Source organism: Maniola hyperantus, chromosome 28 (assembly GCF_902806685.2).
Source record: "Maniola hyperantus chromosome 28, iAphHyp1.2, whole genome shotgun sequence".
In the NCBI taxonomy this organism is placed as follows: Eukaryota; Metazoa; Arthropoda; class Insecta; order Lepidoptera; family Nymphalidae; genus Maniola; species Maniola hyperantus.
Window position 1 is genome coordinate 70,513 of NC_048563.1, and position 15,293 is coordinate 85,805.

General features: G+C 40.1%; 1 protein-coding gene across 1 annotated transcript in view; it reads right to left on the minus strand.

The window, feature by feature from the left end:
* The window catches only part of LOC117995071 (Kv channel-interacting protein 4-like), a 68,852-nt gene extending 58,489 nt beyond the window's left edge, over positions 1–10,363 (minus strand). The window contains exons 1-2 of the mRNA XM_069508431.1: positions 10,321–10,363; positions 8,073–8,154 (exon numbers count right to left, since the gene is read on the minus strand). Of these exons, the coding sequence (XP_069364532.1) occupies positions 8,073–8,136 (64 nt within the window). The 5' untranslated portion in view covers positions 8,137–8,154; positions 10,321–10,363. The remainder of the gene's footprint in view (positions 1–8,072; positions 8,155–10,320) is intronic.
* Positions 10,364–15,293: the final 4,930 nt, after the last annotated feature.

A 15,293-nucleotide genomic window follows, 5' to 3' on the forward strand; every position in this document is an offset into this window, starting at 1 on the left:
ATTTTGTACGGGCTGAAGCATTTTTGTTTAATGACTAGCTTATGTTCGCGACTTCAACCGCGTGGACTACATTACTTTTCACCCCCTTAGGGGTTGAATTCTCAAAAATCTTTTCATAGCGGACGCTTACGTCATAATAGCTATCTGCAGGCCGATCCAGTAGTTTGAGGTGTGCGTTGATAGATCAGTCACAGTCAGTCAGTCAGTCACCTTTCCTTTTATATATTTTGATTCATGGTTAGTGGCGCCTCCTGTGGTCTCACCATCAACACTACTGAGGACAGGGGTCCTCTCAGAACCAAACATTAAGTTTAAGAACAAAAAGTTTAATTTATTAGCTGTTTTGAATAAAACATTTGACTTTTAAATATTTTGATGCAAAAATAAATGAGTTGATTGAAATTAAAAAGAAATCCAACGAGTACTTGCTGTAGACTGCATTGAAATTATTTCATTTATTAAAAGTTGTTAGAAGTACACAGAAAAATAATTCTAGAATCTTGTTATGCGCTGCATGGATATCAGACCCGCTCCACGTGGCATTGATATACTGAACACAAGATATACATTCGTTTTTTAGGGTTCCGTACCTCAAAAGGAAAAAAACGAACCCTTATAGGATCACTTTGTTGTCTGTCTGTCTGTCTGCTCATCTATCCATCTGTCGCATCAGTCAAAAAAACCTACAGGGTACTTCCCGTTGACCTAGAATCATGAAATTTTGCAGGTAGCACAATTATTATACTAAACTTTTGTTCATGTACACATTTAGGATCACTTTGTTGTCTGTCTGTCTGTCTGTCCGTCTGTCTGTCAAGAAACCTACAGGGTACTTCCCGTTGACCTAGAATCATGAAATTTGGCAGGTAGGTAGATCTTATAGCTGACATTTGGGGAAAAATCTGAAAACCGTGAATTTAGGGTTAGATCACACAAGAAAAATTAAATTGTGGTCATGAACTAATAATTAGTATTTCCAATTTTCTAAGTGAGATAATTATATCAAGTGGGGTATCATATGAAAGGTCTTCACCTGTGCATTCTAAAACAAGATTTTTATTTATTTTTATGTATTTTTGAATTATCCTCCAAAATGACGAAAAAATACGACTGTCATACGGAACCCTCATTGCGCGAGCCTGACTCGCAATTGGCCGTTTTTTGTGATGTAACCACAAATTCACGGTTTTCGGATTTATTCCTTTATTTGTGCTATAAGATAAGATAAGATAAGATTGATGGTGGGTGCTTAAGGTAGCTCAGTTCGGTGCTTTCTCCATACAAACGTAGGAGGGCAAAATACAACAATATTCGATATTGTACGCACAAAACTAAGAATTATATAGATTTATCTCGTCATTATCTAGGTTTATTGATATATAAAATATTGAAAAAAGTATTGATTTAAAAGTTACGAGGTTCAAAAGATTACTATTTTAACACTAAATTTATGACAACTTTGGGCGTAAATAAATAAGATTAGGGGTATGAAAATTCTAAAGAAATTTAACATTAAACATAGTTTATTTATTCATTAGTTGAAATAACTATACTTCGCAAGCATAAATTCAGCAGTTTTTTCTCAAAAATACTTTTCCTAAACCCTTTTCGCGCGCTTGATTTCGGTGAAAATCATCGTGCCTCTCAACTTTCTCATACAATGTCAAGTGAAAAGCAAACATGTTACCCACGTGCACTGCCAATTTCGGTCGAGCGTCCTGCGTCACCTTAAAGCTAAATATAAGTAGTACATGAGATCCTGGCAGGGTTCTATATATAGGGTATAAGATCTACCAACGTCCCAAATTTCATGATTCTAGGTCAACGAGAAAATACCCTATAGGTGTTCTTGACAGACACTGCAGACGAAGAGACAGACACACAACGAAGTGATCCTACAAGATCCTACACAATTGAAATTTGACCTGCAGCTCGTTCCGGCAACGCACAAGACTGCAAATACTATTTTATACATGGCATAATCTTGTACCTATATCAAATGTTTGAAAAGAGCAACCGCCGAGTTTCTTGCTGGTTCTTCTCGGCAGGAAAGGCATTCCGAACCAGTGGTAGATGCATTTCGCATGAATTCCAAATTAAGTACTTACTTGTAAAAGTTTATTTGAATAAAAAAGATTTTTATTTTATTTTATTTATTTTTATTTTATCTACCTATGTACACCGAAAGCTCCGAGATTTCTGAACCGATTTGCGTAATTTTTTTTTAATCGACAAAGGAACTTTGTGACATTGTTCCATTAAAAAAAAAATCCAATTCCTCAATCCTGATGCTGCAGATGACCTGACCTTCAAGACTGATGGGATTTAGAAACTGTTGATTATAAATAAATAAACAGATCAGCTAGTTAAGGAATATACAACGTTAGTTTTGGTTTAGGTAGCCTATAGCCTAGTGGGTAACACGTCCGCCTCCTACTCGGGAGGTCGGGGCTTCGCATCTCGCATCGGAGCTATGTGTAAGGAAAACATCGTGAGGAAACTTGCGTGCCTGAGTTCCATGGTTTACGGTCAAATGCGGATTGGTAGACTTAATACATGTTTGAGAACATTATGGAGAACTCTCATGCAGGTTTGCAGAATCAAACTCTTCTATTAGGCTGACGTTTTAACATTCTACGTTAATACCGCTCAATTTAGTACATCGATTGCTGAACTCATAAACCTTCCTTATTTACCTTCCGTAGTCGGGTAAAACGGAAGATTTAAAAGCTGTTTAAATGAATGAATAAAATCCGCGCAACGTACAAGAAAGTAAACCCCGTTTATTATTTAAGCTGTATCTAAGCTATACAAGCTCTTCTCCACCACTCGTGTCCAAACGAGCTGTCGCGCAACTCGCTTGTAACGAGCCAGCTGCAAGCGTCGCTTCACACGAGCCACGCCACGGGCGGAATATCACCCAGTCAATTTAAAAAAAAAAAAAAAAAAAAAAAAAGCTGTATTGTCCGCGACAAGTCGAGATAGCAATCGGGGTATGAGGCGGGGGGGCGCCCCGCACACCCGCACGTCACCCGCACGTCACCCGCACTCGCCCGCGCCGAGTTAGCGCGAAGGCTGTGTACGTGTGCGGGGCGTCCCCACACAGATTACTATTTCGACCTGTCGCGTGCTACAAGTATAAGCTGCTAGAAGCTGCAGCTTACAGCTAGTTGCTCGTTATAAGCGAGTCTCTGTGGCGCGTCTGAACGGACACTACCCGGTAGGCTACAGGCAAGGTAGAGCAACCAGTACCCGTAGTACAAGATTTTACGTCTCACCAAACCAAACCAAATTCGAGAGTCAGTAAACTGGATCTTAAGTACCTTGTTTTAAAGCTCAAGTTTGTCTACACTTCTACAGCCAGCGCTCCAAGCGGAAACATTGCGAAATTAAAATCAGTGGCATTGAATATTTGACTTCAATTCAAGGCTGTTTAGGTCCATTTTACTGTAACGCGGAAGTCTTTCGACTCTCGAATTTGGTTTGGTTTGGTGAGACGTAAAATCTTGTAGTACGGGTACAGATTGCTATTTCGACCTGTCGCGTGCTACAAGCATAAGTTGCTAGAAGCTGCAGCTTACAGCTCATAGAGCAGAAACAAAGAGGAGTTGGCCTAAGCAACTGTGCACTGTGATTTTCAACTAGGTCCTGACGTCATCACTGTGGGCGGGGCCTTAGTTAGTATGCTGTCTGCGTTCGTCAGGTTCACATATATTGAGACTCGTATTATCGGTGTGTTTTCGCGTTTTTAAGAACAAAAGGATGAAGTGTTGTGTTTTATCGTGTCAAAGTTATTCAGACAGACGTTCTGATGCTATGAATGGTATCACATTTCATTTGTAAGTAATTTTATACGTAATTTCTACACTTATCGACATCTAGTGTGAGATAGCTGAACTATGTAGTGACATCAATATATCGATGTTAGGTCGCTAAGCGAGTAGTTTTGCTACTAACCCGCAGATGGAAAATTGAGAAGTGGGCGGCGTTCCACAACCCCTCACCCCGCAAAATGTCACTCGATATTTCATAGGGAAATCTTAATACAACATCTCCTCTTTGTTTCTGCTCTATGTTACAGCTAGTTGCTCGTTATAAGCGAGTCTCTGTGGCGCGTCTGAACGGACACTACCCGGCAAGCTACAGGCAAGGTAGAGCAACAAGAAGGCTACAGGCTACAGGCTACAGTAAAGGCGCGGCTGGTAGCTGTTAGTGAGACGTTCGAGCTACAAATTAATATTTGACGGCGGCAGTCACTTGACCCAGCTAAGCAGCTGTAGTGATGCGAGCACTTTGCTTGCGTTTGTTACTCGACAGTCGACAGTCGACTGCAACAACAAACCTGCCTGGCGCAGTGGTAAGCACTGCAGTTATGAGTGGGAGGTCCCGGGTTCACGATGCCGTGTAGACCAAAGGGACATGGGTGTAATGAAAACTGCCATACCCCTTTCAGGTTGGCATCCATCTTGGACTGCAGCAAGTTATCGCATTTATATTTGGCGCCTTTTGATATAGAAACCGTGTGATCTATTCTGAGGCAGCCATCTTGAGTCGATTGTATAAATACGGGTGGTTGATGGTTTTAAAGCTTAGTCTCGTTCTGACTCGAGACTCGGCGGCTATTAAATGCTTTTGTGTTTAGGTCGCCATTTTGATTGATTGGTTGTAATAGTAATTTTGTGCCCTAATCAAGTTAATATTGCAGTTGGTATAAAAGAGTAAACCTCTCGAGAAGCCTCTACGCCTCTATCAATGTCATTAACAAGAGAGGACATTCAAATAACCAATCCAAAAATAGCTTGTAATGTCCTGCTTTTCTGTCGGACTTTAAATTCACTTCTGGTACCTTTTTAATCATCACTTACCACCAGGTTAGTTGCAGTCAAGGGCTAGCTTGTATCTAAATATAATAAAATAAAAATATTTTATTCAACTTCCCCTCGATTACGGTAAAGCAGCAGCTACAGATCGCAATCACCTGTGATTGGCCGACACTCGCTCACTATTGGCCACAATGCATTGCTGCAACAAGAAAGCCATAAATTCAGCCAATCGATAACCCATACTCTATCCCATCACTAGTAGGTACTGAGTACTTGGTAAGCGCAAGTCTGAACGCAAACAAGCGGCAACGGAGTAGAGTCTGAAGAGGTTCCGCCCGATACCCACTAATTGGTCACTAATCGTTTCTGTTCACATCATATACCTACAGATACCCCATTACTAAGTGCTGTGATCCTTTCAAATTAATCAAACAAGTTGTAATTGAATAAAAATCGTTTAAGTGCGATTCAGACTCGCACAGAGACCATCGTACCATCCGTACCATCTACAAAAAATAACACTCACATTTTTTTAAAATTTCACGTCACGTAAAAATTGATTCCTCACGCGCCATTTTAACTCTACGGGTCAACTGTCATCTCAAAAGTACTTTAAAATAAGGACTAAAATCGTACTTTTGACATGCACATGACAGTTGACACATAAATTTAAAATGGCGCGTGAGGAGTCAATTGTACGCATTATATCAGCTTTCGTTAGACAGACTAGCAGTAACTAACCACAGCTAATGTATCGGTCAATAAATCATTGTGAACATTAACCTCACGTCGCAGCACGGCCGTGTGGCCGCAGCCCAACATTACTTACCCACTGACGTAAGGACGCGTTCACAACAATACGGTATTTGACAGGTTTTAAAAAAAAAACGTTAATCACGGATGTCTAAGGACTCTATTAGAAACTATATATTTTACGTTCCATTGCATATAGTGCAAGAAAAAACGAAAACAAAAAAATATATTTAAATATCCCGCGAATACGTTTTCCTGCTAATATGGCGCCTCATACGTCATCGTGACGTCACCAGCTCGTGGTTGTTGACTATACTATACACGCAACTGTTTACGAGCACTTGACGTCATCAAACACTCGGCCAATCACAGCCGTTTACGATCACGTGACTAAAGTAGACCAAAATATAATTTTCTTTAACGATTTTCTCTTAAAATATCTCGTATTTTTCTTAACTGACTACTTAGATAGAGAGTGAAAAAAGAAAGAAAAACTTCTGTTTTTGAAAGCTGTGCCAGTGTGCACATTGACACATTACCAGTTATATTCCGGCGCCTCTAATACATGAGCATTAAGGTCAAAAGACCTCTAGCAGAAGAAGCGCCGGTATAAACTATGTCATGTGTGGCACAACCCGAATTTGTCTATATCATCAACACCCAATCGTGTCACACTGTGACTCGCGGGGAAGTGAGAACTCACCGTTTTTTTCCCGTCGAGTCACACTGTTACTGGTTGCAACTTTTTTATCAATTAGAATTCCCAAAAAGTTGCACTTTACTGTGGGTGTGACTCGATGGGAACAAATCAATAAATTCCCAACGAGTCACACTGTTACACGATTGGGTGTGACTCGTTGGGAACCCATCAAAAAAGGTCCCAACTCAGCATAAATGCTATAAGCTTGCCCATTATAAAAAATCATAGAGCTGGTTTTCCGCCGTTCGTTTAATTTCTTTCGAACTTCAGCCCGTCATTGTGAACGCCACTTTAGTTGAGTAGATTAGTCATGTGGAGCAGACGGACTGGCAGCTCGCTTAAGCGAATTATTTACACTTTGCGGCCTTTGTTTCTTGCCTATTGCCTATTGCCTATTGCCTCTACAGCGCCTTTTGTTCTCTACTCTCATTAGTAGAGTATTAATGACTTAGGGCCAGTTGCATCAGGGTCAAACGTTACGTTACTTCCACACTCAGACAAAGGATCGAGGTGGACTTGTCACTTGTCAGACGCGTATACCCGAAAGGGAACAACAACAACAATAAAAAAAATCATACTAACATCTGAAAGGTTATGTTTCATAATTTGCGTTCGCTACAACTGTTACAGCCGATCACCATAAACGGCTTCTAGACACCTTCAATAATAAAATTAAAACAGAAAACTAAATGAAAACTCGTAATTTTCGCAATAAATTACTATCACAGCGGTTTGTTTTGACGCTAATAGAACCAAAATAAGAGGTTGCAAAAGTTTCTTACTTTAGCTTTGGATCAAAATTTATATTTACCTAAGTACTAACTTTTGCTACTCACTCTGCTATTTATGTGTACCTAGTTAACGTTTAACGGTACTCCTAACGCGAGTTTAGCCGTCTGTCGTGCAACTGGACCTAACAAAACTTATTCCATGAACAATAAAGTGCTATTTAATTACAAAATGTCATCTTACAACTTCGTCCGTACTTACCTATTGTTTTCCTTTTACATTTTAATTCTAGTTCTTTTAAAAAGGCTTTTACTTACATATCTAATTTCATCATCACAGTTTCATCATCACCATCATCGTGATTAAATACTACGGCCCACACTAATATTATAAAGGCAAAAGTGTGTCTGTCTGTCTGGTAGCCTTTCACGGCCCATCCGTTCAAACGATTTTGACGAAATTTGGTACAGAGATAGCTCGTATCCCGGGGAAGGACATAGGCTACTTTTTATCCCGGAAAGTCAAAAAGTTCCCACGGGATTATTAAAAACCTAAATCCACGCGGACGAAGTCGCGGGCATCATCCAGTTAAATATGAAATGAAATACTTTTGTTGAAGTAATTAGCATCTAAATTACTAAATGGCGATACAATACAACTGGAGAAATATTACCTACAGCCTATGCAGCAAGTTATGATTGCCTAGTGGTTAGGATTTCCGCCTTCTAATTGTTGAGCGGGGGTTCGATCCCGAGCACGCACCTCTTACTTTACTGATGGGTTGATCATGATGACTTTTACTGAAACGAAACAAACTGCTATTGAAAAGGTTCGCTCTCCCAGTGCCCTCTAGTGAACGTAGCTTAAACTACACTTAACTTAATAAGTAGTTCTAAAGTCCTTGCATAGATGGCGTCAGCTACATTATTTAACGAACGAACTTTGTTACGAACCTTGATTTCCCGAAAGGATAACCGAAGGTTGAAATTCATAACATTTTAACATTTTTCAATCTTAAAGATAAAGATAGGTTATTTATCCTTTTAAGGGGCTTAGTTTTCACCTACCTCCGTGTTGGTTTCCTCCCCTGCCGAAGTAGTGGAGGATCTTCCCTCGGATCCCCTTCTTCATTTCCGATTTCTCTTCCACCTGTAACAAAACGTTATACTTATTATTAGTTACCTACTAGATAATGCCCGCGACTTTGACCGCGTCGATTTAGGTTTATTAATTATCCAGTGGGAGCGCTTTAATCATCATCATCATCATCATCATCGCGTGCCCTCTTCGAAACACAGTTTGGAGATCATCATATTATGAAAAGCCTCCTTCTTTTAACTTCAAATAACTAAAGCCCTGTCTAACCCTTTATATGGATCAAGCTCGTCCAACCATTGTTATTTATTTATTCAGATACAAATTAGCCCTTGACCGCAATCTCACCTGGTGGTAAGTGATGATGCAGTCTGAATTTTTAAAAACCTAAATCCATGTGAATGAAGTTACGGAATCTTCTAATACATTTGAGACGCAAAATGTTGTTTTATAAGTCCCGCAAATTGCTAATGCGCGTGGCCGCCATTTTAGCGACGTCAGCATTAGACTGAAGTTTCGAGCTGATGGTATATTTTTACTTAAATGTACGTCAAATGACGTCAAAAAGGCGTCATTTCCATGTTAATGAGACATTGGTTCTAGCGAAATAGCAATTTGCTGGACTTATATACTGGAAGTAAATACCAAAAATGGTAGAGTAATTTTCTGGTCGACTGAGTATATACCTTCATAGTACGAACTACGAATATAAGTCGCCATAAATTAAGAGGTCTATAAAGTGGTGGGCAGTTGTTTGTTCTCGACATATAATATCGAGCAGTCGTGCAATGAGCCATAAAGCGGTGTTCGGCGCCGAGCCCGAGGGCTGCGGCTAATGGGCCTTGACTCCACCGCGCCGCGCCGTCGGAAATGTAGAGCTGCTCCCAGTTCCTACGCGCGACGTGCGAGTTGGGACCCAATCGAGAGGTTGGCTCGGATTTCTTTGTAAACATTCATAAAATGTTGTTTTTAACCAACTGCGGAAAAGCTAATAATATTGCACCATCCGCAGTTTCTGAATCGCTATAGTTTATGAGTACATCATCAGTTATAGTAGTTGATAACTTAAGCGGGCAGTAACTCTGCAGCATCAGGATTGAGGAGTTGGATCCAGAAATATTTATGGGACCACCACGGAAACATCATCTGTTGATTTAAAATGCTCTCGAAAAAATCGGTGTAGGTACATACATAAACAAAAAAATCGGGCCGAATTGAGAACCACCTCCTTTTTGGAAGTCGGTTAAAAAGAAGAGCAGTACAGCTATGTAGGTATTATTAGCTATACAGGGTGTAACCAGAACGCTAGCAAAAACGTTATTGTTATTGTTATGCCTAAACACAATTCAATACCATTAACCATCATTTTTTAGTTTTAATTATTTAGAAGTTATCTTTTAAACCCGCATTGTTTCCCCAGACTCAGAGTGGCCTACTTACGTGGCAACATTCTTTGATCTTAAGCGTCAGTCAGATGTTTTATTTGCAATATAATATTGTAAACTTTTACAAAAAATTGGAATTTTTTTATTTATTTTTCGCGTTATTTTTAACCGACTTCAAAAAAGGAGGAGGTTCTCAATTCGTCGGAATCTTTTTTTATTTTATTTTTTATTTTTATGTATGTTCCCCGATTACTCGAAGACGCCTGGACCGATTTTGAAAATTCTTTTTTTGTTTGAAAGGGTATACTTTAAATTTGGTGAAGTTCTGATGAACATCTTCGAAGATAGATACTGGAACTCCTCAACGGATAAGAGTAAATTGCTCGCGATCAGTGTAATAGCTTAGTAAACAGTAGATTTTTAACAAGTCATAGCATAATTCCATGGGGCCACTAAAAATTGTGAAATAAATTTTTTTTACAAAAAAATAAAAAACCATAATAATACTTTTTGGTGCCGGTGCCAATTAGCTTTTGCTGCGCGAATCGTCTAGACTTCATATTTTTATGGGACTCCACAATGGCACCTCATTGGCACCGACCCCAAAAATATTATTATGGAACTATATTAACTCTTGTATACATAATATATTCGGTAATAAATTAAATTATTTTTCAATTTTTAGTGTTTGTGTATCGAAGTCGGTTTTTATTTTTTTTGTAATTTTTTTTTATTGTGGTATCATATCAGTAATCATCAGTTGTATCACCTGTCTTCGTTTTTGCTATCGTTCTGGTTACACCCTGTACATTGGTACCAAGCTAAGTCTACTTACGTTTTCCTTCTGTTGTTTCTCCTTACTTTGCTTGTGTCCCGCCACAAAGCTATACATTGTCTTCAAGTCACTAAATCCCGCACACTAGTTCTTCACTAGTAGCCTAACTAATAAAGTTGACTAATGTATCGATTTTTCAGTTTTAACCCTAATTAAAACCGTTATGTTGTGGGCTCTTCTCAGACCCGGGCGCGTTTGGAACCCTCGTAGCTTTAGTTTTAAGTTTGCGTAATAATTATCACCACTATATCTTACAAATCCAACATTTGACTATCAAAAAGAGTAATTTATTACCTATTTTGAATAAATCATTTGACTTTGACTTATGAGCTAGACTCTTAGAGTCTAAAGAACTGATAAGATGTTAGCTCAAGGTGGTGGAATGGTGACCTCGCACCGGAAAGCGCAGCGTTGGAAGACCCCTCACCAGCAGGTGACATCAAACGAGTCTGGAGATTTATTTTTTGATTGCATAATTTTTGTTTGAATTCGAACCCCATAAACTACCGCTTACAAATAATCACTTCATTTTATTAGTACAGTGTAAGCAGTGGCGGATTATCCCCGAGGCAAACGAGGCACGTCCCTAGGGGCGCGAGATTACGAAGGGGTGCGCGCGATCACGTAGAGTTGGGTTTCTACTTTCTATGCAAACTCTTGGAGTGACCGCCTCTACTTTAATATAGCAAAGTGTGAAGTCTTCACTCGTTCACTTAGTATAATCACCAACTACCAGCTTTGCAAGAAATTATAGTACGTGACAGGTCGAGATGGCAATCGAGGCGGAACCCCCCCCCCCCCCCCCCCCGGGCGCATGTGGGCGGGGCGTCCGCCCGCCTCATACCCCGATAGCCATCTCGACCTGTCGCGTACTTTTATTCCACTTCACTATAAAATCCCTTCCAATTAAGCGAGCTTGTGGGTACAACAAATATTGCAGCGGGCGGGGTTCGAACCGTCGACCTTTCGGATGTCGATCCGCTCCTTAACCGCTGAGCTATTGAGGCTTTTCCTTAATGCCTCGGCAAGCGGCGCCATAAATATAAAGGCGTATGTACCTACGTAATCGCACTAACTATTGTACAAGTTGGTAAACTGCCAGCGCTTGCTTGTGTTTGTAACATCAGTGTACGAGCGCTTTAATGGCTATTAAGTAGGCATATTATAATACAAATACATTAATGTATTTATACTATACCTACTAGATCATGCTCGCGAATTCGTCCGCATGGACTACACAAATTTCAAACCCCTATTTCAACCCCTAAGGGGTTGAATTTTTAAAAATCCTTTCTTAGCGGGTGCCTACGTCATAATAGCTATCTGCATTCCAAAATTCAGCCCGATCCGTCCAGTAGTTTAAGCTGTGCGTTGATAGATCAGTTAGTCAGTCAGTCACCTTTTCCTTTTATATATTAGGTATATTAATAGGTACAGATAGTTTTTCCTAGTTCGCTAAAAAGATTTAAAATCGCAGAACCTCCTCGAAGAAACGCGCGTAAGCGAAGCGATTTGCCGCTCAAGAGCTTCTAGACTCTAGAGTCAGTTCTTTATTCGTACCTACGAGTAATATGTTATATGATGATAGTTCAGTAGTTAACAACTAACAACGTCGTGTGGGCCACAGTATTATGGCAGGCCCACAGTATTATGGCAGGCCACAGTATTATGGCAGGCCACAGTATTATGGCAGGCCACAGTATTATGGCAGGCCACAGTATTATGGCAGGCCACAGTATTATGGCAGGCCACAGTATTATGGCAGTTACATTAAACCCATGCCTACCCCTGATCATTTTCTACACAGCATTGTATAGGAACGCTAAATCGCTTAGAGACATGCTTTTGCCGGTAGGGTGGTAACTAGCCACAGCCGAAACCTCCCACCCATCGAATCAGCCTATTTTCTTTAGAAATTGAATAAATGAGTGAATTGGGAAAAAGGATTCTACTGAACTCTGAACCCCTAACTGGCAGGCCGACGTCCTAACCACTAGGCTACCACCGCCTTTTAAACCATTTTTAGGGTTCCGTACCTCAAAAGGAAAAACGGAACCCTTTTAGGATCACTTTGTTGTCTGTCTGTCTGTCTGTCTGTCTGTCTGTCTGTCATGAACTAATAATTAGTATTTTCAACTTTCCAAGTGAGTGACTATATCAAGTGGGGTATCATATGAAAGATCTTCACCTGTACATTCTAAAACAGATTTTTATTTATTTTTATGCATCATAATTTTTGAATTCTCGTGCAAAATGTCGAAAAAATACGACTGTAGTACGGAACCCTCATTGCGCGAGCCTGACTCGCACTTGGCCGGTTTTTTTTATTCACAATGCTGTCATAATTACTCTATGGCTGTCATGAATTATTATAATCTGCAGATATTTGTTTTAAGATAATCTGTGTCCAAGAAATTCAATTTATAGTCTGTATCGCTCGTGATCGCGTATCAACACCGGTGTTGCCACATTAAACGTTTAAATCCGCACGCGCGTGGTGTCGCTATCACACGTGCGTCGTGCGTATACATTGTAGTCTGTGGTCGTGCGTGTCACGCGGGAAATACTCGCGTCGCGAGCTGCCACCGCAACCACCGTACACGTACTGCCTTCGGCTGCGTACTGTGTAGGGCTGCCACTCAACGGTTACTATAATAGACAACATATTCACTCATATAATTGTTTGATTTGTTACAAATTGAACGCAGGCCTTTAACCAGTCGTGGGACAGGGTTCAGACTACTGGCCAGCACAAATTACTGGACAAATCGAGCTGAAATCTGGCATGCAGATATCTGTTATGACGTAGGCATCCGCTAAGAAAGTATTTTTGAAAATTCAACCCCTAAGCGGTTAAAATAGGGGTTTGAAATTTGTGCAGTTCCACGCGGACGAAGTTGCTAGCATAAGCTAGTTTGTGATAACAACTGAGACACACCAACAAACCAAGAAATAAACATTTTCGCATTTATAATAATATATGGGTAGTTCGCAATTCGCATTTTTAATATTACTAGCTGATGCCTGCAACTTCGTCCGCGTGGATTTAGAGTTTTAAAAATCCCGTGGGAACTCTGATTTTCCGGGATAAAAGTAGCCTGTGTCACTCTCCAGGTCTTTAACTACCCCCATACACAAAATCACGTCGATCCGTTGCTCCGTTACAACGTCATTGAATGACAAACCAACACACATTTTACATTTAATATGGGTAGTGATTAAGTATGGATTTTGTCTGTGTGATATACCTAATACCCATGCTAAATTACAACTTTCTTATGGAAATTGGATTAATAATCGGCCCCAAAACCATTGTCGTATTTACAACACACAAATATGTCACCCCTACCCCCACCCTAACTCCTCTCACCCATAATATTTTAATTAACCTCACAGCGACATTATCACCGGCAAGCGGCAGCCCTGGACACGGCATTACAATGCAGCATCCCATCCCAGCGTGAAACCACCTTCACAGTACACCCGTCCGTCACAATAGAACTCTTATTCCCTTGCAATAAGACCCATTTTAGTTAAATGCAGACGCAAAGTGAAGTTGGTGTAATGTAATTTAACTTTTCGCATGCAGCAACAGTTTGGGGACAGACGATAACGCACCAAATTATTTATTAGCCACGTTATATTATTAAGTTATGTACTTTTTAATGGACTTTTATGGTCCCGTATCTCAAGAGGATAAAAGGAACTCTTATAGAATCACTTCGCTGTCCGTCTGTCTGGCGAGACATTTTTTCTCGAGAAGTTGAAATTACCTAATAATATAAAATTCTTAAATCTACTATATAGGTAGGTACTTACCTACTTGAATATAATCAGCGAACTATGAATGTTTTAAGCACTGTGGTGAACGAAAACATAGTGGGGAAACCTGCATATGAGAGTTCTTTATAATGTTTCCAAGAGTGTGTGAAGTCGGCCAACCCGCACTTGGCCAGCGTGGTGGACTATGGCCTAAACTCTACTCATTCTGATTTTGAGTCTTAGTTTAAATAAATAAAATCACTTTATGTTTATCTACAACTTAATGATGCCCGCGACTTCGTCCGCATGGATAAATGGATAAAATAGTCCGCGGAAACCATGGATTTTTGCGAAATAGAAAGTTGCTTAATGTTTTCCAATCCAAGGTATAATTATTATTTATCTCTATTCCAAATCAGCCAAATCTGTTTAGTAGCTTTTGCGTGAAAGAATAACAAACATACTTACATACACACACACCTTTATAATATTAATGTGATGTGACAATTTGTGTCACTTATGCTATGTTAACAGTTGAAACTCTATCACTGGTTCAGAAAGCAGATTAAACTGAAAAGAGTGGCAAGAAACTTACTCCTTTTACAAGTCAAAATGATATTAACTCCTAGATAACTAATAACTAACTAATAACTTACCTACTTAGTTTGTTGAGAACTTGCGAAGTTTAGTGAACACAATACCGCGTGACTTCACATACTCTACTACAAGTTTATAATAAGCTTGACGTGTTAACTTTGTAGCACCTATTATGTAAAAAGTATAAGTTCAGTCTTCGATACAAAATAAAATATGTATCGGAAGTATAGTCTGCCACAAGACGGCAATCGCAGTATGAGACGGGGAGACGCCCCGCACTGGATTAGGGCAGGGGCTTTGCGGGTGCGCGGGGCGTTCCCTCCCCGATTGCCATCTCAACCTGTCAGCCCCGGATGGGCCAAGCCGGAGCCCGTGCCCCGGTCGGCAAATTCAAGTTTGCTAGACGCCGTGGCGAAACAATAGAGTGGGAAGCCGGCCAAAATAACACGAGCCCACGGACCAAGGGGCACTCAAAGGAACATTCATGTTCATTTTACCCAAATTGCGAATGCCTAGATTTGATTTCCTCCATTGGCTGATATTGTAAAAAAACTTCGCGCTCTCTTCGCTCGAGTTTTATAAATTTATTGTTGAGTACTTTATCTTCCGACATT